The sequence below is a fragment of the Protopterus annectens genome, chromosome 9.part0, assembly GCF_019279795.1.
Source record: "Protopterus annectens isolate FY-2018-M chromosome 9.part0, PAN1.0, whole genome shotgun sequence".
Lineage (NCBI taxonomy): Eukaryota > Metazoa > Chordata > Ceratodontiformes > Protopteridae > Protopterus > Protopterus annectens.
In genome coordinates this window covers 851,469,066-851,492,814 of record NC_056743.1, presented here as the reverse complement: position 1 = coordinate 851,492,814, position 23,749 = coordinate 851,469,066, and the positions used below count along the sequence as shown (strand labels likewise).

At 43.5% G+C, this 23,749-nt stretch overlaps 1 protein-coding gene across 1 annotated transcript in view; it reads right to left on the bottom strand.

Annotated features, from left to right (window-relative positions):
* The window catches only part of DAXX (death domain associated protein), an 894,338-nt gene that overhangs the window by 230,659 nt on the left and 639,930 nt on the right, over nucleotides 1-23,749 (bottom strand). The window contains exon 7 of the mRNA XM_044083553.1: nucleotides 7,325-7,517. Coding sequence (XP_043939488.1) covers nucleotides 7,325-7,517 — 193 coding nt within the window. The remainder of the gene's footprint in view (nucleotides 1-7,324; nucleotides 7,518-23,749) is intronic.

Sequence of the window (23,749 nt, the reverse complement as noted above, 5' to 3'; positions counted from 1 at the left end):
CAGAAAGAAGCAGGAGCTGACAACATGCCTTGCAAAACAGCTGTGGCAAAACCAGCCCTAGACTTAGAGTAGATAGGAAGGTGATAATGCTTAGAGAAAGTATGCACTGAACTCCAAGTAGCTGCTTCCAAAATATCCTTAGTTGCCACCCCGTAGAAATGCTGTTGAAGTGGCAGTAGCCCTAGTGGAATGAGGCCTAATCCCAGCTGGAACCTCCTTGCCATGATGGGAATAACAAAATGCAATGCAAAAGCCAATCCACCTAGAAATAGTTTGTTTTGACACAGGCTTGCCCTGAACTCAAAGCAAAAGAAACAAACAACTGCTGAGACTGCCTAAAATCCTTAGTCCTGCTTAAGTAATAACGCAATTGCCTGTGAACATCTAAAGTATGCAAAATCTTTTCCCCTTTATTTTGGGGGTCTGCATAAAAGGTAGGCAAATGAATAGTTTGGTTTAAAGCCACACTAGAAACCACCTTAGGCATAAAGGAAGGATTAGTACGTAATGATACCCTATCCTTATGGAAAATCAAAAAGGGCTCGACTGCCATAAGGGCCTGCAACTCAGACACCCTTCTTGCAGAAGTAATAGCCAATAAAAAAGCAGTCTTCCATGACAAATATTTCAATTCAGCAGTAGCCGCAGGCTCAAAAGGTTGTAGAGTAAGTTTTTCCAACACAAAATTGAGATCCCAAGCAGGAGTAGGAGCTCGGGGTCTTATATTCTTAGCCCCTCTAAGAAACTGCTTGAACAAAGGATGCGAAAACAATGGTGGGTCACAATCATAGTGAGCTGAGATTGCTGCAGCATGAATCTTGATGGAAGAGAAGGACAGACCCTTGTCCAGTAACTCAGTAAGATATTGAAGAGCCATACTCAAATTAGGCTCAGAAATCTCCAAATTCTTTGCTTTACTCCAAAATAAAAATCTCTTCCATTTTGCTGCGTACACTTTCCTTGTACTAGGTCTTCTAGCTTCCATAATCACATTTAAAACTTGTTGAGGAAGTTGAGACCTGCTGTGTTTCAACACAGAATAAGCCAGGCTGTCAGATGAAGAGAGTGAAGCTTGACATTGAGCAGATGACCGTCCTGCTGGGATAACAGATGTGGAATCAAAGGTTAAGGCCATGGAGGCTTCTTTACCAGACTCCGTAGTAGAGGGTACCAGTGTTGCTGAGGCCAATCTGGAGCTATCAAAATCATCCTTGGCCTGTCCTGTCTGACCTTTAACAGTACCTTTGGAAGAAGAGGCAGAGGTGGAAAGGCATACAGATGAAGGTTTGTCCAACTGAAAGACAGAGCATCCACTTTCCAAGCTGTGTGATGAAACCCCTTTGTGCAAAACTGTGGCAGCTGGTGGTTTAGTGGAGAAGCGAACAGATCTATGTCTGGAGTTCCCCATGACACTGTCAATTTCTGAAATACATGAAGATCCAGTTTCCACTTGTGGGGATCCATGATTTGTCTGCTTAACACATCTGCTAAGGAGTTCTGTGCTCCTGGCAGAAACCTTGCCTGAAGAGTTAGGTGCAAGCGTGGCAGTCTCCCATAAAATCATTGCATGCCTGCATAGAGGATAAGAATGTGTTCCCCCTTGTTTGTTGAAGTACCACCTGACAGTTGTGTTGTCTGTTAGAATCAACACCTGCCCTGGAAGAAGTAACTCCTTGAAAGCCAGCAACGCGAACTGGACTGCTAACATCTCCTTTATGTTGATATGTAGATGCTGTAGTCTGGCAGGCCACTTGTCTTGTATCCACTTTACATTTAGATGAGCTCCCCAAGCAATGTCTGAGGCATCTGTCGGTAAAATCTGACTCGCCTCTGGCCGGGTCACAGAGAGTCCCTTGATTAGGTGACATTCCTGAGCCCACCACAAAAATACTCTTTGAAGGCAAGGTATTATCTGAATGACAGTGTCTAAATCCTGGCAGTGCTGTGTCCATACATTTCTGAGATACCATTGTAACTTCCTCATATGCAGTTTGGCATTGGGAAGCACCCGAATACAAGATGCCATGAACCCTAATGCTTGAAGGACTGTCTCTGCAGTCAGCACGGACTGATGAGATAGTTGATGGAAGTAAAGTGACAGACTCTTTTGTTTGTCCGGGGTTAAAAAGGCCATCTGGGCTGCTGTATTCAGTCTCACACCCAGAAAGCACATGTCTTGAGAGGGTACTAGACTGGACTTTATTTCGTTCACAGAATACCCTAGGCATCTTAGCACTGCTATAAGATATTCCAGATGCTGTAGAAGGTCTTCCTTTTCTTGAGCCAGAATCAGGCAGTCGTCTAAATAAGGATAGATTTGAAGTCCTTGTAGCCTGAAGTAAGCTATCACTGGAGCCAGAACCTTTGTGAATACTCTGGCAGTAGATAAGCCAAAGGGCAATGCAGAGAACTGATAATGAGAATCTCCAGCTTGAAACCGCAGATACTTCTTGTAACTTAGCCTGATATGCACATGAAGGTAAGCTTCCTTGAGATCTAAAGTTACCATCCAGTGATCTTTGCCCAGCAGGGGTAAAAGCTGTTGTAACATCAACATCTTGAACTTGGGAATGTTCAGATAAGTGTTGAGGAGAGATAAATCCAAAAGCAGTCTCCACGTGTTCCCTTTCTCTGGTACTAGGAACATGCGAGAATAAAATCCTAGGCCCCTTTCTGACACAGGGACAGGTAGAATGATGTCCAACACCCATCTGTCTTGAGTAATTAAATCCCAATTTCCTTTGAAAAGAGACAGTTGTCCTTCCAAAGGAGCTGCCAGACGAGAATCTACTGGCAGTTGAAAAGGCAGGTCATTGGGTCTGTTTACGAAAGGACTGACCCCTGCCCTCACCAGAAGTCTGAGCAGGTGAACTCCCTGTTCTAGGCCTAAAAGAACCTTGAGCCCTGCCCCTACCACGTCTAGACCTACCCCTAGACTGGGAAGCATAAGCAGGATATGTCCACCCCTTAGCAGGCCAATTTCTACTAAACTTGGTGGCTGTACCTGCAAAAATCTTTAACAGTTTGCATAGACTTAGCTTTGTCCTCCATTTTCTTTAAAACTGCTTCCACAGGTGAACCAAACAACACATCAGACTGTAAAGGAGCATCCAAAATCCTTGTCTTAACATGCTCAGCCAAATTTTGATCCCTCAACCAGGCATGCCTGCGAAGAACAGAACTAGTGGCAGCCACCCTCGAGGAGGCCTGCACAGCATCAAAACCACATTGCAAAGAATGCTTGCCCACTTGTTCAGACACAAACTAAATCCAGCAAGTCTTTACAATCAATACCTTCCGCCAAAGCATCCACCTTAGATTTCAATTGTGAAAGGAGATAATTTTGATATTTCAGCATGTGAAACTGACAATTCAAGCTCTCATGGCCAGAGTGGGAGAAGTTTACACTTTCTTACCCCACCTATCTAACGCCTTGCCTCTTTGTCAGTGGGAACAGGATTTTTAACCACAGAGGCCTTAACACCTTTAGGCCCCTGAGAAACAGTTTCTGGGTCGCCCTAGGACTCTTAAACAAATACTTATGAGCTTCCTATAGTACCTATCAGGTTTAACAGGAGCAGGAGGCAAAGAATCAGGGTTCAGGGAAGCCTCTGCAAAACATCTTCCACCACATTCAACACAGGAGGTATAGCTAAGGGCCTATGCTGGGGTAAAACAAGAATTCCCTAAGCCTCTTCCTGGAATCAGAGTAATCCTGGCCTTCCCATTTAAAGTGCTCCCTCATGGAATGCAGAGTCTCTGAAAATGAAAAATCCTCAGGAGGAGAAGCCGAAGGAGTGGCATCATCCACATCAGAATCAGAATAATGAGGATACTCCTGCAAATCTTCCACAGAAGATTCAGAAGCCCCTGAACCCTGTTCAAAACTGTCAAACTCTGGTTCCACTCTAGGCCTCTTATCAGGAGGGCCCATAGAACCTCTAATCATAGTAATCAAATCTTCTGCCATTTTAAGCATATGTTTCTTAGGTACAGAACCGAAAGGCTAGGAGAAGCCCCTACTGAAGCTGAAGTTGGCCTACCTCTAAAAGAAGTTTTGGCAACAGAAGGAGAGGCTCTAACTACTTTGGGAAGAGAGGGAAGAATAGTTACTTGAGAAGCCCCCTCAGCCTGGCCTGCCTCCTGAGAGGGTACATCCTGTAACAGTAAAGTTTCTGCCTGAGACTCTATAGAAACTCCTGGCAAAACCTCTGGCTCCACTGAGCCATCTAAAGAACAGACGTCCGGGACTGCCGGTTCATCAACCCTAGGCTTCGCTGTTTTGTCCTTACGCTTCTTGGATGAAGCGGGCGTCGGAGCATCCGACGGCATTTTATAATTGCAACGCTTCCCAAACACTAATCTGGCACAGTCTAACCTTCTCTTAATAGTGCGTTTGTTAAACTTAGCACAAGAGCGGCAACCAACAACGTCGTGCTCAGGCCCTAAACAAGGTATACATAATGTATGGTAATCCCTATGAGGTATTTGTTTCCCACAAGAAATACAGTTATTCACTTTTTCTGACATCCGGTTAAATACTGAGGCAAGAAAAACCAAAATGTTCCCCCAACTCTGATTCGGTCTGAAACTCCGGTTTGAAATATTTCAGAACGCCAACCTGCACTCGCAAAACTGCTTCTGCATCGGATCAAAAGACTGAGGATATGGCGCCGGTCATGCGCATTAGTACCCTGACGTACTGACGTCAGTCTAATGCGCCCTGACCGACGTCAGCCTTATACTCTGGTATTCGGGCCGACTGGATGCGGACTATACCCAATAGTAAGGACTGCAGCAATGGAAGACGAAGAACATCCTCAGATTCCAGATCACCTACAAAATCAGGACCCTAGGGTGACTGAATGGGAGTGAGTGCCATTGTTGGTTAAATCCTGGTTTTGCACCTTGTAATCAGTGGCCTGAATAATGGCTCTAACCATAGCCAACAGCTCTGATAAAACAGTCTAAGACTGTTGCCCTGACATGTGGTAGGTCATCTGTCTCTTTTGTGCATGTACTACACTAGTGGGAGAATCCCCCGGTGGAGGGGAACTCATCAACACTGGCAATGCATTTTATACCCCTGATTTCCCTTACCTCCAAACAGTTTGGTTCTCCCATACCTGAATGGTACAGCCCAGATGATGTGTCTCACCCTCATGTCATGCAGAGCTGAAGCTCCACACCAGGGCACCTACACGTAAAAGTAGGCGAATGGTTCAATAAGCCTTCCATGAGCTAGACTACTTGGAGTCGCAAGTTGTAGGCTCAGGCATATTTCTTGATCTAATTCTGTTTTTAGGTGCACAAGGGGTAGACAGTGAAGTGGGGATGGGGCACCTTACTAGAAGCCATCAAGTCAGAAGGGACAAGAAACTAGCTAGCTCAATATCAAAAACTGGCTGCACGGTCAGCTCACTAAAAAGATGGCCAAATCCCACTACTCTCCCTCTAAACATCAATCTAAAGACTACTTCTATATTCTATTCACTGCACTGAAAAAATGACAGTATTTTCAGTAACACAGTTTAAAGCGCAAAATACATGTGCAAATGTCCCCTGATGGTGTAAAAGAAAAAAAAGGACTAATTTCAGTCCAAATGAATGGATACAACCTAAAACAGTATTTAGTAAGAAATAAATCACAAACTGATGAATAATTCCTTGTCAGAAATGTTTAACATACAAAATGGCACCAAAAGCAATTTAAAGTTTACTTCTGCAGGGTTTACTACTCTAAAGGTACTAATCTTTAAGGTTAGATTGCAGGAACACATTTGAGATATTAAAAATAATAAAATGGAAAGTCCTATTGCCTCCCACTTTAATTTTGTACATGGGGGAGTTTATTCAGAACTGAGAGGTTGTATTCTTGAACAAGTTAAGGCAACAAATATAACTTGTTTAAAAAACAAGTTACTGTTTAAAGAGGCAGTTTTTATTTTGAAGTATAACACTGACACCTGGTGGATTAAATCATGAATGTAATTGGAAATATTTATTGTAAAGAGTTAATAGCATTAGACTGTTTAATTGTTTTATTTGTTTATTGTAATTGATGCACCTTTATAAGAGGTGTTTTTTTTCTACTATTGTTATCTCCTGGAAGACTTTTTTGCCGAGGCGCTAGAGAGGTTTTTGTGTTTTTAATAAAGGATATATTACTGGCTTTTGTCGTCTGGATAATTTTCGTTCTACTTTTGTGGTTTTGGGTTACTACTCTAAAGACTGCAATGAATAAAATGGTGGTTTCACCAACAGAATTCTAAGCACATAATGCATGCACAAAAGTCCCCAATTTCATACAAAAAGGGTAGTTTCTGTCAAAATTAACTGATGAACACCTGTAAAAAATGTTTAAAATACAAAATGTTGTAATCCTTCTTAATTACCTAAAATCATTATAAGCCCCCCCCCGAGAAAAAAACTGCAACATCAGCAAGTTTTCCTGTCAAAACTTCCAAATGAAACTTCAAATCAACAGGCCTTACTGTCAAAGTAAAAACAGAATCATATACAAAACTTCTAAACAGTCAAAATAGCAGAAAGAATACACTAAAGCACTGAGAAAAGACAGGGAGGAAATAAAAACCCAAAAGGGTTTCTTATCGGAACTCGGCAGCTATACAGTCCAGAGTAAGCAGCAGTCTTCTTAGAGATCCTTCTCCTACTACAACACTAGAAAACTGAATGGGTCCTGTCTGTTCATCTTAAAGGTAGCTCCTGTCCTTGCAGGTTATTGGTCCATCACACCCACAGATAGACAGGCAGGGGGAAAGGTTCTGAGCTTTGATACACTGCCAGAGATAGAGTAAAAGGACACTACTACCTATTTGCAAGTAAGACAATGTGTTTGTTGAACATTATAAAGTACAAAACAGACAAGCAGCAAATAAAACAAGAATAGAAGACACTTAAAACTGTCCTTAAGAGAACAGAAGTGTTATACGTTAGTTACAAGGATGTAGGAAGCAAAGATTCTAAATAATCTGTCAAGAAAAGAGGAGGGAGAGTTAAGATAAACTGGAAAGCAAAATCATCAGAATCCAAGAAAACAAAATGAACAGATGAAGAAGGACATTGTTTCACGGAAAACAGATGCTTACCGAGAAACAAAGGGATAAAGGGATGTTACAGTGAAATGCGCAGGTTATTTCTTGTAAAGGAGAGAAATAGTAATAGACTGAAATAAAGCAATAATTAAATACAAAGAAATAAGCTAAATACCTAGGAAAGCTAAGGAGCCATGTGCGTAACATACTTGCTGCATTGCAAAACAATGCCATAAGGGCAAAAAGATTTAAGTGAACAAACACTTTACCTTAAGAACTTTGTGGCGACGATGAGATGCTGTTATTGAGCTACTGCCGACATTGTTCTTAAAAGGCGAGTCATCTTGAGATGAAGCCACATCAACAAGAGTTTTGTCTGGACCAAGACAAGTCACCTCCAGATGCAGTGAGATGTCTTCTGGGTCTGCATCACTGCCTGTGCTTGGGGATACTCCATCAGACCTAATGATGTAAAGAACAATTCTTTAATAAATGCCATGAAGCACTTAACAAAAAGATCCAATCAACATAAATGTTAACTTTTCTATCCCTGGAACATCGTTTCACTGCACTGTCCCAAACAGCTCTGAACCTCTCTGATAAACTTTTTATCAAGCAATACATTTCAAGGCCCTAGAATCCTCTCCATGTACAGCAGACTCCCACTTATCAATCCAAAGAGCAAGAACACTTTTGCCTTCTCTGGCTAAATGATGACAGACATTTGAGTTTTAGACTTCTATTAATTAGAAAAATGCATACTAACACAAATCTTGTTACTCTAGCTGTTTTATAACCTATAAATGTTATTTTGTATGCATTTTCTGATTAACCAGCCATTCATTTATCTAGGCTGAGGTCCAGCCCCAGCGAAACTGGATACAGTACAGTTGTGTACACTTACCATAAATGTAGATGTTCGAGTGTCTTCACTGTTGCAGTGATCACTGTAGGGTTCTTCCAAACAGACCATTTCTCCACTAGTGATAAAAGCAATATTAAATTTGACCAAGGGTTAGCACACAAGTGAAAACAGCAGGCATTATCAACTGCCACGGTAGCAGCTGCAAGTAAAGTCTGACATGAGGTGATTGCTAAGCATATCTAAACTTATTAACAGCATCTTGGTTTTTAATTTTGGTATGTATGTAGTTCCAGAATTGCAAAAGTTCTTTCTCCTATTGATACTCTGAATGTTGGGTTTGAGAGGCAGAAATAATTGCCTTTTGAGCTACAGAGGTTATATGAGTTACTGTGAAGTGGCAGTGTGACTTTCAGGGGGGGGGGGGATAGCTTATTTTCATGACCTTCTAATCAGTAGAAGTATTAGTGATGGATAGCCAATTCATTTGTGTGTGTGTGTGTGTGTGTGTGTGTGTGTGTGTGTGTATATATATATATATATATATATATATATATATATATATATATATATATAAAAAAAAAACGTGTATGTATATTTTTTGTATATATATATATATGTATATAATATACATAATTTGATGTCACATTGTACTTAGTTTTATATATATATATATATATATATATATATATATATATAATTTCTTTGTGTCATACTGATACTGATTGTATATACAGATTTGTTTCTATTTTGCCATTGCTGTAAATGTTCTCAAATTATTGCATGTTCGAAGTGTGTAGATGAAAACAGTGCCTTACTTTTACTTGTGAAAATGGTTGTATTGATCTCGGATCATGGCTGAAAAGGTTCAGTAGACCAGCTCTTTTACCTAGTAAACAAATGGCAGTAAATAAATATATTATAATGGCTAGAGCACAGTTAAATGCGTTCTAAGTCATATTTGGTGGAGAGAGTAATGGAGGGGGTTAATGATGTTGATAAATTGGAAAGAAAAAAGGGAAGTAGGGGAGGGGGTTTAGTATGGAGGAGTCTGGAAATAATTGGTTGTATCCTTGGTTCTGTCCAGGTAAAAACAAAGCTGCCTGTGCACGTCCAAAGAATGTGCATTCACTGCCCTCAGTCGGCCTGATTAACAAAGTCTTGGGTCCTGCGTCGGTTGCTGTCCCTTCTTCCATGACATCAGGTTGTCAGGGGTATAAAACATGCAGCCGACGCCATTACATCAGTTTTTCTTTTCCCAGATGTCAGGTGCCCCCCCAAATGGGGAGCAAAATAAAAAAAAAATATATATATATATATATATATATATATATATATATATATATATATATATATATATATAGACACACACAATTTAAAACTCAAAAAATATACCTCCAAACAAAAGAAAATACACCCAAAAGGCTTTTAAGCATAGTAAAAGAAAGGAGAGGTACAGTAAGAGAAAAACTGGGGGCTGGAGGGTGGGTAAAGTACAGTTTTGTACCTACCATAAATGTAGATGCTCGAGTACTAATACAGCGGCAGTCATAACAGATGGGTTCTCCTGCCGTCAGGCAGGTCCTCGGTCGGCCGAATTACCAAGTCTAGGTCCGGCGTCGGTTGTCGTCACTTCTTCCCTGACGTCAGTGCGACAGGGGTATAAAGGAACCAGTCAACGCCATTTTCTTCTGTTTTTCTTGCCCCAGATGTCAGGTGCCCCCCCAGAAGGAAGGCAATACATAAATTTGTGTAATAATGCAGTGCAATATAATCAAAATACAGTAGTTGCAAGCAAATACATCATAAATGAATACCCCAATCAGGTTGTATGAGGATGTGTTAGCCTATAGGCCTGTCCCAAGAGGGGAAGGAGGGAGGGAAACCTGGACTGCAGCTGTATTAGCACTCGAACATCTACATTTATGGTAGGTACAAAACTGTACTATGTTCATCGTGCATACAGCTGCAGTCATAACAGATGGGTAGAATCCCAAAGCTAAGAAAGGGGTGGTAGGCACTAGGTGGAACTAGGAGGAGCCAAAATGCCCTGCAAGACTGCAGTGGCAAAGCCTGCTCTAGATTTTGAGTATAATGGTAGGTTGTAGTGCTTGGAGAAGGTATGCACAGAACTCCAAGTGACTGCTTCCAAAATATCCTTGGTAGGAACTCCTCTGAGGAAGGCTGCAGAGGTGGCTGTGGCCCTGGTGGAATGAGTTCTAATGCCTGTAGGTACAGTTTTGCCATGAAAGGAATAGCAAAAGCGTATGCAGTGGGCTATCCATTTTGAGATTGTCTGTTTGGAAATTGGCTTTCCTTGAGCTCCTACAGCATAGGACACAAAGAGCTGTTCTGATTTTCTGAAAGGCTTTGTTCTGTCCAAATAATAACGCAGTTGTCTGTGGATGTCCAAGGAATGTAGTAATCTCTCCCCTTTGTTTTGAGGATTAGGATAAAAAGTAGGTAAATGCATGGCCTGATTTAAAGCTACCCTGGATACCACTTTAGGCATAAAGGACGGGTTGGTTCGCAAGGAAACTCTGTCCTGATGGAAGATGATAAAAGGCTGGACAGCCATGAGAGCCTGTAGTTCTGAAACTCTACGAGCCGAGGTGATAGCCAGAAGGAAAGCTGTTTTCCAGGACAAATATTGCAAATCTGATGAGGCAGCTGGCTCAAAGGGTGGCAAGGTCAGTTTTTCCAGAATGAAATTAAGATCCCAAGCAGGTATTGGTTGTTTCCTTGGAGGTCTTAAATTCTTTGCCCCTCTGAGGAACTGTCTTAAGAGAGGGTGAGAGAATAAAGGTGGATCAGTGTTATATTCTGCAGAATTGGCTGAGGCATGGATTTTGATGGAGGAGAATGAAAGTCCACTGCTTAGCAGCTCAGCCAAATATTGTAGTATTTGAGGTAAATTCAGTTTTCCGGGATCATGGCCCTTTTTCTCATTCCAGACACAAAACTGTTTCCATTTTGTGGAGTAAGCTTTTCTAGTTGATGGCCTTCTGGCCTCCAAAATGATATCCTGCACTTCCTTGGAGAGTAGGGCCTGTTGTGATGCTAAGGAATCTTCCATGCAGCTAGATTGAGAGTTTTTAGCTGGCTGTGAAGAGTTTTGAAGCTGTGCTGAGTCAGAAGAGGCATTAGAGGCAGGGTCCATGGTGGGGAATGCGTCAGGCTCCTCAGGAGTGGGTACCAGTGTTGCCTTGGCCAGTCCGGAGCAATGAGAATCATCTTTGGTCTGTCTGCTCTGGTTTTCAATAGAACTTTGGGCAGCAGTGGAAGAGGTGGGAAGGCATAAACTGTCATTGAAGTCCAACTGAAAGAGAGAGCGTCCACTCTCCAGGCCTTTGGATGGAAAATCCTTGAGCAGAATTTTGTCAATTGATGATTTTTGTGGGAGGCAAAGAGATCTATGTCTGGCCTTCCCCATTCTTGGATTATTTTTGTAAAAACTTTTGGATGCAATTTCCATTCGTGTGGATCTGTCATATTCCTGCTTAGGTTGTCTGCCAGCGTGTTTTCCTTGCCTGGCAAGTACTGTGCTTTTAGTTCCATTTGTAAGTCCATGGCCATGTTCCAAAGTGACATGGCCAGTCTGCATAGGGGGTAAGAATGTGTTCCTCCCTGTTTGTTTATGTACCACATAACTGTGGTGTTGTCCGTTCTTATCAATAGTTGACCTGGTTGTAGAAGGTCCTTGAAAACTATAATAGCATTTATTACTGCTAGCATTTCCTTTTGATTGATGTGAAGGTGTTTTTCTTTTTGGAACCATTTGCCCTGAATGCACCGATCTGTCATATGCGCCCCCCAGGCGTAGTCCGAGGCGTCTGTTGTGATGACTTGATTTGCTTGAGGCTTGCTGAATGGAAGACCTGTGTTTGTTTGACATGCTTGAGCCCACCACAGAAATTCCTTATGCAGACATGGAATTAGTGGTATTATTGTTTCCAAACTGTGGCTGTGTTGAGACCATATGTTTTTCAGGTAACATTGTAGTTTCCTCATATGCAGCTTTGCACATGGGATTAGTAAGATGCAAGATGCCATGAATCCCAGAGCCTGCAGGATTTTTTCCTTGCCGTCAGCCTGGTGCAATTTGCTAGTGTTCTGAAATATTGAATTAGTTGCCCCTGCTTCTCTGGTGTGAGGTAGGCCATCTGGGTGTTTGTGTCCAAATTGGCACCCAGGAAAATTATCTTCCGAGAGGGTATTAGCCTTGATTTCTTTTTGTTGACTGTGTATCCCAGAGAGTTCAACAACATTATTAAATAAGCCAGATGTTTCAGAAGAATGTGCTTGCTGTCCGCTTGGATCAGGCAGTCATCCAAATAGGGGTATATTTGTATCCCTTGAAGTCTGCAGTAGGCAATTACTGATGCCAGGCATTTTGTGAATACTCTGGGCGCAGTAGATAAGCCAAAGGGCAATGCAGAGAATTGATAATGGGTTGAACCTGCAAGAAATCTGAGGTACCTTCTGCAATTTTGTCTGATTGGGACATGCAGGTATGCCTCCTTGAGGTCCAATGTTACCAGCCAAGACTCCTTGCCCAGCATGGGAAGAAGTTGCTGTAGAGTGAGCATCTTGAATTTTGGTACGAGTAGAAATGTGTTTAGGGTGGATAGGTCCAACATAGGTCTCCAATCTTTTCCCTTCCTTGGTACCAGAAATAGCCTGGAATAAAAACCGTGACCTTATTCGTGCGTAGGTACCTCTTGAATTGCTTTCATGTTTATGAGATCTGTAGTTTGCCTTTGTGCCTCTGCCCTTTGATTGTGTGGCAGGTTTGGCATGCCTCTCATTTTTGGAAGGGTGTGAAAATGGAATTTGTAGCCTCTGTTTATAATGTCCAGGATCCATTTGTCCTTTGTGACAATATGCCAATTTTTTGAAAATAATGCCAGCTTTCCTCCTAAGGGGGCTGCCATTTGAGACTTGGTTGGCATGCAAAGGGGAAAGTCATTGGGTTTGCTTTCTGAAAGATTGCGAGTTATCCTCACCACCTCTTTGTGTAGGAGCTTGCCATTGTCTGCCTCTAAACAATCCTTGGGATTATCCTCTGCCCCTCGGGCGCCTGTATCTGTCTCTTTGGGGTCTGTCCATGGCAGGAAAGGACCAGTTTTTGGAAGGCCAATTCCTACTAAAACGTGGGGGTTGTACCTGTAGAAAATCTTTCACAGTTTGCATTGATTTAGCCTTTTCCTCCATTTTCCTTAATACCTCCTCAGCATTAGCACCAAATAGTACATCCTTTTGGAGAGGGGTGTCTAGTAATTTAGCTTTGACATGATCAGGCAAGGTTTGTTCCTTGAGCCAGGCATGCCTACGTATGACTGATCCTGTAACAGCAGCTCTACATGAGGCCTCTAGAGCATCAAAACCACATTGTAAGGTATGCTTACCCACTTGTTCTGCACTATGCATCAAATCCTGCAACTCCTTAAAGTCTGGTTGTTCAGGTTGTGACATTTTACTTTTCAATTGTGATAACAAAAACTGTTGGTATTTTAGCATATGGAACTGACAGTTTAAGGCCCTCATGGTTAAGGTAGCCGAGGTATATACCTTTTTTCCCCACCTTTCTAAGGATCTGGAATCTCTCTCGGAAGGTAATGGATTTTTAGCAATGGAGGCCTTAACTACCTTGGGGCCCTGTGAGATAGTTTCTGGGTCAGCAGCATGGCTTTTGTATAGAAATTGGTGTGAGTCAGGAACCCTGTAGTACCTGTCAGGCTTAACTGGAGCTGGAGGTAGAGAGTCCGGGTTAAGGCAGGCCTCCGAGTAAACATCATCTAGGATGTCCAAGACAGGAGGTATAGGCAGAGGCCTGTGCTGAGGTAGCAAGAGAAATTCCCTAAGCATTTTCTTGGAATCTGAATAATCTTGGCCTTCCCAGTGGAAGTGTTCCCTTAAGGTATGCAAGGTTTTCCCAAATGAGTAATCCTCAGGCGGGGATACAGAAGGGATGGACTCCTCCGCATCAGAGTCTTCAAAAGGGGAGTAAGAATGTTCCTGATCATCAGAGTGCTCTGAAATAATGGAGCCCTGATCAGAGGAGGGGGAATCTTCCTCCACTCTGGGCCTTTGTCCGTGGGGCTGAGAACCTCTGATAAGAGTAATTAAATCCTCAGCCATTTTAAGCATCTGTTTCTTAGGCATGGGGCCTGGAGATGGGCCCTGTGTAGCTGGTCTCTTAGAGTGCATGGCTGCTTTAGACTTAGTGAAAGCCTTGATGGAGAAAGAAGAGGAAGGTCTGAAAACACCTTGAGTGGAGGTGGACCTGTCCACATTCTGAGTTTCAACGCCAAGAGTGGCTTCGGTATCTGTAGTCGGGGTATGGGCCGAGGATCCTGCGACCTCGGGCACAGGAGACACCATCAAAGAAGTGTCGTCGGTAGTCAGGGGCTGCGAAGGCGCCTCGCTGAGAACCGGACCACGTGTAGTCGGCTTTGGCGTGGTGTCGGTAGAGGCCGCGGACCGCGTGTGTCGGTCCTTATCTTTGCGTTTTTAGACAAAACTGGAGTCGGAGTATCCGACGACATAATATAGTTAAATGCTTTCCCAAAATAATGCTGGGCGAACTCCGCCCGACGCTTAATGGTGCGTTTGTTGAATGTAGCACAAAAGCGACAGACCGAGACGTCGTGGTCTGGGCCTAAACAAGGTATACAGAGGGAATGGCAATCCTTATGCGGTATTTGCTTCCCACAAGAAATACAATTATTAACTTTGTCTGACATCGGTCTGAGGCAAGAAAAGTTTCCCCAACGGGGTACTTAGCTTTCAAGAAGACTTCGGTTTCTAAATTTTCGTAATCTCAGGAGCTGGCCGACAGGCACTTGCGAACTGCTTCTGCTTCGGGCACCGCGCAGCAAGAAAGACTGAAGAAAATGGCGTCGGCTGGTTCCTTTATACCCCTGTCGCACTGATGTCAGGGAAGAAGCGACGACAATCGACGCCGGATCTAGACTTTGGAATTCGGCCGACCGAGGACCCGCCTGACGGCAGGAGAACCCATCTGTTATGACTGCAGCTGTATGCACGATGAACATCCATGACTGCAACAGTGAATACACTCTAACATCTACATTTATGGTAAGTGTACACAACTGTACTATGTTCTTCGTGTTTCACTGTTGCAGTCATTACATTTGGGTGGAATCCCAAAGCTATGGTTGGGAGGATGGGTTTATACAGCATTAGGAGCAGCTATAAGGCCCTGCAGGACAGCAGTGGCAAAGCCAGCTCTGGATTTAGAGAAGAGAGGTAAATGGTAATGTTTGGTGAATGTATGAACTGAGCTCCAGGTAGCAGCTTCTAGAATGTCTCTGGTAGGAATCCCTCTGAGAAAGGCTGCAGAAGTAGATGCAGCCCTGGCTGAATGTGATCTTATCCCCTGTGGGGTAAGTTTTCCATGGTGCTTATAGCAGAAATGAACGTAATGGCCTATCCACTTAGAAATGGCCTTCCCCTCTGCCCCTGCAGCAAATGCAACCAGAAGCTGTTCAGATTTCCTGAGAGGTTTAGTCCTGTCCAAGAAAAATCCAAGTTGTCTGTGCACATCCAAGGAGTGCAGTATTCGTTCCCCTTTGTTCTGTGCATTAGAAAAGAAGGTTGGCAAATGAATGGACTGATTCAGGACCACACTGGATACCACCTTGGGCATGAAGGAGAGATTGGTCCTGAGGGACACCCTGTCCGCATGAAAGATGATGAAAGGCTCCACTGCCATGAGGGCCTGTAATTCAGACACCCTTCTTGCTGAAGTGATGGCTAAAAGAAAGCTGTTTTCCAAGAAAGGAATTTCAACTCTGCAGTTGCAGCTGGCTCAAAAGGAGGTAGAGTGAGCTTTTCCAATACAAAGTTAAGGTCCCAGGCTGAAGCAGGGGCTCTCCTGGGTGGTCTTAAGTTTTTGGCCCCTCTGAGGAACTGCTTCAGCAGTGGATGACAGAAGAGGGGTGGTTCTGTACTGTAATGAGCTGAAATGGCTGAGGCATGAATTTTGATGGAGGAAAAGGAAAGGCCCCTAATGAAGCATCTCAGTTAAGTATTGAAGAATATGAGGTAAATTGGGCGCTGCTGTGCCCACCCAGAGTTTGGTTCCAAAAACAGAAGCTTTTCCATTTTTCAGCATAGGATTTTCTAGTACTAGGCCTCCTTACCTCCAGAATGACATCCATCACTTGCTTACTGAGGGATGGTAACGGAGAGATCAGGTAATTAGCCAGGCTGCCAGGTTCAGGGTTTGAAGCTGTGGGTGCAGAATCTGGCCCTCCTGCTGGGACAGAAGGGCAGGGGTCTGAGGCAGGTGCCAGTGACGCACTGCGCAAGAGGGGGTACCAGTGTTGGCGTGGCCAGTCTGGTGCAATCAGAATTGTCCTTGGGTTGTCCTGTTTGATCTCTAGTAGTACCTTGGAGAGGAGAGGCGGTGGGGGGGGGGTATTTTCCAGGCGAAGGACAGGGCATCCACTTTCCAAGCTTGTTTGTGGGGAGTCCTTGTGCAGAATTTATCCAATCGGTAGTTCTGGGGGGAGGCAAACAGGTCTATCTCTGGGCTCCCCATTTGTTTCTCAACATGTTGAATATCTTTGGTTCCAGTTTCCACTCGTGTGGGTCCATGAGATTTCTGCTTAGTTCATCTGCCAGTGTATTTAGCTTTCCTGGCAGAAATTGAGCCTGTAGGTGCACTTGGTTAGCTCAAGGCTGTGTTCCACAGAGCCATGGCTAGTCTGCAGAGAGGGTATGATGGGTTCCCCCCCTGCTTATTTATGTACCACAACAGTGGTGTTGACCATCTTTACCATTAATTGTCCTGGAAGAATGCGATCCTTGAAGGCTGTCAGAGCATTCCATACAGCTAACATTTCTTTTTGACGGACATGCAGGTGCATTTGACTTGGGTTCCATTTGCCCTGAATGCACTTCCCTGCCAAGTGAGCCCCCCATGCATAGTCCGATGCGTCTGTTGTTAGGGTTTGGGTAGCAGGGGGTAGAGTGAATGGCAGTCCCTTGTTTTGGTGGCAGGCCATTGCCCACCAAAGGAACTCTACCTGTAGACAAGGAATGATAGGAATCATTGATTCTAGATCCTGAGAATGTTGACACCATAGGCTTTTTAGATACCATTGTAGTTTCCTCATATGCAGTCTTGCATATGGAATTAAGAGAATGCAGGAGGCCATGAACCCCAGGGCATGCAGTATTTTACTTGCAGATAGCTGGGTCTTTGTGGCCAGTAGTTTGAAGTAGGCTGTCAAGTGAACTTGGTTTCTCTGGCATGAGGTAAGCCATCTGGGAAGTTGTACTCAAGCATGCTCCCAGGAATACAATTTGTTGGCAGGGTACAATATGTGATTTCTTTTTGTGTATGGTGTACCCCAGAGAAGTTAGCAATCTCTTTACAAATGCCAGATGATTTAATAGTATGTCTTGGCTTTCTGCCTGAATTAGACAATCATCCAGGTATGGGAATATCTGAATATTTCTTTGCCTGCAAAATGCAATGACTGGAACTAGGCACTTTGTGAATACCCTGGGCGCAGTAGATAAGCCAAAGGGCAGTGCAGAGAACTGACAGTGCATGTAGCCTACTTTGAAGCATAGGTATCTTCTGCAAGATTACCTTTATTGGGATGTGCAGGTAAGGCTTCCTTTAAATCCAGTGTTGCCAACCATGCATCTTTGCCTAGCATAGGAAGCAGCTGATGAAGAGTTAGCATCTTGAATTTTGGGATCATCAAAAATGTGTTAAGGATAAACAGGTCCAAGATAGGACACCAGGAATCGTCTTTCCTGGGCACCAGGAAAAGTCTTGAGTAGAAACCTTGTCCCCTTTCTTCTTCTGGGACAGGTTGAATAGCCCTGATGCTTAACAGAGAGTGGCCTTGCTTTTGAGCCTCTGCCCACTGATTTGGGGGTAGATCTGGACAACCTTTTGGGGTTGGTAAGGAGTGGAAGTGGAATCTATATCTTTGGGAAACTATATTTAAAACCCATTTGTCCTGAGTAATGAGCTCCCAATTTTTTGCCTGCAGGGCAATCTTTCCCCTAAAGGAACAGCCAGTTGTGCAGGGCATCGAAGTTTTAAAATTAAGTCATTGAGACAGTTTACCATACGGGAGAGTCTTACTACTCCCTGCTTTGGAAATGGGAACCCCCCACTACTTAGTCCTGTGAGTACCTTGGGACCGAAGCCTGGGTGTTCTGCTGGTTCTGGGTTTGGACTGAGAAGGCCTGGAAGAGGCAGGAAAGGACCAATTCTTAGAGGGCCAATGCCTACTAAATCTGGGAGGCTGTACTTGCAGAAAATCTTTAACAGTTTGCATAGATTTAGTTTTTTCCTCCATCTTTTTAAGTACTACTACTGCTTTGTTGCCAAACAGACAGTCTTGGTTTAAGGGAGCATCCAGCAATTTAGCTTTAACATGATTTAGCAAAGTTTGCTCCTTAAGCCAAGCATGCCTTACAGACCCAGTGACAGCAGCCCTGCAAGATGCCTTTAATGAATCAAAACCACATTGCAAAGTACGTTTTCCAACTTGTTCAGCAGAATGCATAAAATCCTGTAAATCTTTATTTTCAGCACAGTCAGGAATCAACATAATTTTCTGTTTAAGCAATCCAATAACATGCAGCTGATACATCAACATATGACACTGGCAGTTTAAGGCCCTAATAGCCAAGGTTGCAAAAGTGTATACCTTCTTTACCCCATCGATCCAGCGCCCTGGAATCTCTATCAGAGGGGGTAGGATTTTTGGCAGTAGTAGCCCTTGGGTCCCTGTGAAATGGTCTCAGGATCCGCAGTAGGATTTTTAAAGAGGAACTTGTGAGAGTCAGGGACCCTGTAATACCTTTCAGGTTTTCTGGGAGCAGGAGGTAAAGAGTCAGGGGTCAGGCTAGATTCCGAGAAGGCATCATCAATGTCCAGTACAGGAGGGATAGCTAAAACCCTGTGTTGGGGCTGGAGTAAGAAATCCCTAAGCCTCTTTTTGGAGTCAGAGTAATCCTGGCTTTCCCAGCGAAAATGCTCCCTAAGATTATGCAAGGTTTCACCAAAAGAGGAAATCCTCTTGAGGGGAAGCAGAGGGAATGGAGTCCTCTGCATCAAAATCTTCATAGGTAGATAAGGGTAAATCCTGGTCATCAGATGAAACAGAAATTTCAGAGTCCTGATCAGAAGAATCAGAAGGAAAATCAGTCCTAGGTCTCGTGGAGGGGGAAGGGTGGCTTCCCCTGATTAGAGTAATAAGGTCTTCAGCCATTCTTATCATTTGTTTTTTAGGCATTGGGCCTGACAATGCAGTCTGGACGTCGGTTTTCTAGGCATGGATCGAGTTTTAAACCTTGAAGAAGAAGATGGTATTGGTTTAATATGCAAGTCAGTAGGCCTGAATACACCCTCAGAAGCGGGTGCCTGCACAGCAGCTCCGGACCCATCCAAGGTAGAGACATCCGCAGGTTCCACAGTTGAAGAAGCATCTCACGGCATACCGGACTCCAAATCGGTCTCAGTAGAGGCCTGCGAATCTGAAGTAGTGGGTATCAGAGGCTGCGAAAGCACCTCACTGAGTACCGGCGAACTGGTGACTAGCTTAGGAAAAGAGTCGTCGGCAGCTTTGGACCTATGAGGTCTGTCTCTGTCTTTATCTTTGCGTTTTTTCGGAATGTCGGTAGTTGGGTGGCTTACTGAAGCCATTTCTGGATAATTGAACAGAGTACCAAAATATTTAGAAGCATAAATAAACAGACAACGGATAGTTCGAGGTTTGAATAAGGCACAAAACCGACAGCGAGGTACGTCGTGGTCTGGGCCTAAGCAAGAAATGCAGTACGAATGAAAATCTTTATGAGGTATTTGCTTTCCACAAGAAATACAATTGTTAAAACTTTTACTGACATCGGTTTAGAGCAAGAAAAGGATTGCCCAACGGGGTGTACTTAGCTTAGTCGAAGACTTCGGTTCTGAAACTCGAAATTGAAAATTTCAGGAGTCGGCCGACCGGCACTTGCAAACTGCTTCTGCTTCGGGTATCATACAGCAAGAAAGACTGATGTAATGGTGTCGGCTGCATGCTTTATACCCCTGATGTCATGGAAGATGAGACAGCAACTGACGCAGGACCCAAGACTTTGATAATCAGACCGACTGAGGGCTACTGCAAGCAGATAACTCAAATGTGATGACTGCAACAGTGAAAGACAAAGAACATCTATTGTATACAAAACTGTGTAAAAACAACTCATCAAAAGCTACGTCTACCATACAGAAAAAAAAATCCCTTACTCCATATAGTAGAATCACCCTAGGTAACACTTTTCATTTGCCCTCTCTTCTCTATGTCTCACCTATTCTGATCAACATCAAGATCTCTCTGAAAATTCACAACTGAAGTAATGCTATAATAAAATAGCTATATTTGCCACTAACCTGTCACACACACCTCATATGTGCTCTCAACTGGTTAGAACTCCCACATCAACTAGCCCATACGCAACTTCTGCTGACCCATAAAATACTATACAACCCCTCTACTTGCTCTTTTATCACCTCGGTATTTCATCACTATCTCCCAAATTGCCCTCTGCACTCTCAAGACAAGAACTTGTTTGAAATCTATAAAAATATGGGGCAAAATTTATACTCCCATAACATCCAAACTATAAAAACAAAACAAAAAACGAACTCGCAATACAAACACACGTGAAATAAATACCAAAACTGAAAAACAAACCACGTCAGAGCCATCCAGAACATGACAAATTGAACTTTTAATTACTACTAAAATAAAAAACATGTGAAGCACACTGATCACATTAAATATACAAGTTTAAAATGTATTATATGTGGTTAAGCACTTTCATCTAAATAAGACATCAGAACCGCATTCGTTAACCAAAAGTTCCTTTAAATACCCTGAAAAACAGCTGATGAAACACACCCACAAAATTAGCCAATCATCTTTTCTCAAAGCATGAAGGACCGGAAAAGTAAAAAAGTAATGAAACAACCATTAAACATTGAAGGACATGTCCAAAAATAAATATTTGCTCATATACTTGTCCAAAAAATTCAACAGTACTGAAACAGATTTAAATCATATTTGCCCTTCTTTTCAATTCGCTCATGACTGAAATATTTATGTTCAAACCAGGATAGTTCACCAGATCGCAGTGGATCTGCCAGTACAGTTCTCTCTGTAATAAGTAATTCATCCAGTCACCAGGGGAAAAAAAGAAGTTATGTACTCACCATAACATTCCATGCTCGTAGTCAATCTCACCCTTCATTTTTACATATGGGTTCGGAGCCAATCCTCGGCTCTGACTTGGCCGATTTACAAGCTGGAAGTCTTCTGGTTGGCTCGTGGCTAAGCAGGTATCCCCATGATGCACCAGTACAATCCCCAGATCTTGTTTGATACTCACTATAACAACAACCATAAAAACAACCAATACTAAAGGGTCTCCAACCAAGGGCAACCAAATTATTACTTCCAGATCTTCCAGGATGGAGGCAGGAGGGCGGGTTGGTAAAAATGAAGGGTGAGATGGACTACCAACATGGAACGTTATGGTGAGTACATAACATCTTTATGTTATGTAGTCCTAGCTCACCTTCATTTTTACATATGGGACAGCGTCCCTAGCACCTTATTCTTGGGTGCCTCATTGCAAAATACTCGAGCACCATGGAGCCAAAGGATGCTCTACCCCTGGATGCCAAATCCAATTTGTAATGTGTAATAAGTGTGTGAGGGGTAGCCCATGTAGCTGCTGCACAAATACTATCAAGTGGTACCCTGGCTTGAAAGGCTGCAGAGGTAGACAGCGATCTGGTAGAATGAGCCTTGATCCTGTAAGGTAAAGGTTTGCCTTCTGAGCTATAGATAAAGGCTATATACCTGGAAATCCAATTAGATAGTGTCACTTTAGAAACTCGTAAGCCCAATCTAGAGTCAGAAAAGGAAATGAACAACTGATCTGATTTCCTGAAAGCCTTAGTCCGCTGTAGATAAAAACGTAGTTGTCTATGAACGTCTAGCCGATGAAAAAGATATTCAGCTGCATTACAGTGGTTAGGGAAGAAAACTGGGAGTTCTATTGACTGGTTTAAAGTAGCATTAGAACAAACTTTGGGGACAAAGGAGGGATTAGTACATAATGACACCCTGTCTTTGTGAAAAATCAAATACGGTGGCTTAACAGACAAGGCCTGTAGCTCCGATACCAGTCTAGCTGATGTGATAGCTACCAAAAACAAGGTCTTCCAAGGCAAAAAATTTAGAGAAGATGAGTGGGAAGGAAGGGTGGAAAAGTCAATCTGGACAACACAAAATTTAAATCCCAAGAAGCCACTAGTTCTTGCAGAGGTGGTCTCAATAGAGTGGCCCCTTTCAAAAAGGTCTTGCATAGCTTATGAGACATTAAATTGGTAACTGGAAAACCTAAATGAAAATGAGAAATCGCCACCAATTGGACTCTAACAGTGGCAGCGGCAGATCCTTGTTGAAAAAGCTCAGAAAGAAAATCCAGAATCACAGGGATAGAAGCAGTGTATGGATCTACATTCATTCTCTGTGCCCAAATAGAAAATCTTTTCCATTTACTGCCATACAGCCTCCTAGTTGAAGGTTTATGGGAGGACATAAGAATATGAGACACTGAAGATGATACATCATGAAGCCTGACTATGGATGTCACTGGAGCAGCCATGCTGTCAATTTGAGGGTGTGGATTGAGGGGTGTAGCGAACCCGACACGTGAGTCAATAGATCTGGAGCTGGGTCCAGAATCCAAGGATCGTCCAGGAGGAGAGGCTTGAGGAAGGAGAATCAGACCTGACGAGGCCAGTAAGGCGCAATGAGGATCAACTTGCTTCCTAGCCGTCTGGCTTTCCGAATCACTTTGGAAATGAGAGGGATTGGAGGAAAAGCATACAGAAGTCCGATGGGCCAATCGTGAGCCACAGCATCTCTGGGAGACCCCCTCCCGGAGGGGGAATGAGGGAAAAATAGCTGCTGCATTTGGTATTGACTGGGCTGGCAAAAAGGTTGCAAAAGGCTGTCCCCATTTCCGGAAAATCCGATCCACTGTTTCCCATTTCAGAGACCATTCATGAGGCATTAGGATTGCCCGGCTGAGCTTGTCTGCTATCACGTTGGTCATCCCTGGAATGTGCGTTGCAACCAGAAAGCGCTGGGAAGAATTTTCCCATTCCCAAACTCACATGGCCTCTGGACAGAGTGGGCAAGATCTCGTTCCGCCCTGTTTGTTAATATACAAAACCGCCAACATGTTGTCTGATTGTATCGCAATTATCCCTAGAGGAAGAAGGTACTGAAGTGCTTGCAACGCCAGAAGCACCGCCCTCGTCTCCAGAACACTGACATGTAGATTAGCCTCATGTTCTTGCCATATGCCTTGGACAGTCCTGTCAAGATAATGCCCCCCCTCCATTCTGGGAGGCATCCGTGGTCACAGTGGCAACGTGTTGGGCCGGAACAAAGGGGGCACCCATGATCAGTTGACTGGGATCTATCCACCAACGGAGGTCCTTCTTGCATGATTCCGTCAGCAGGATAGGATGACTCAGTGGGAGAAATTGGAAGGACCACTGGGAAAACAGACGCCACTGGATAATTCTCAAGCGCAACCTGGCTAATGGTACCAATAGAATTGTGGAAGCCATAGTCCCGAGGAGCTGAAGAACCCACTTTGCTTTGACTTTTTGCAACGGGAGAAAAAGCTGAATTTGGGAGATTAAGTTCTGTGCCCTTCTGGCGGGGAGACGAGCTGTCATGTTCACTGTGTCTACCACTGTGTC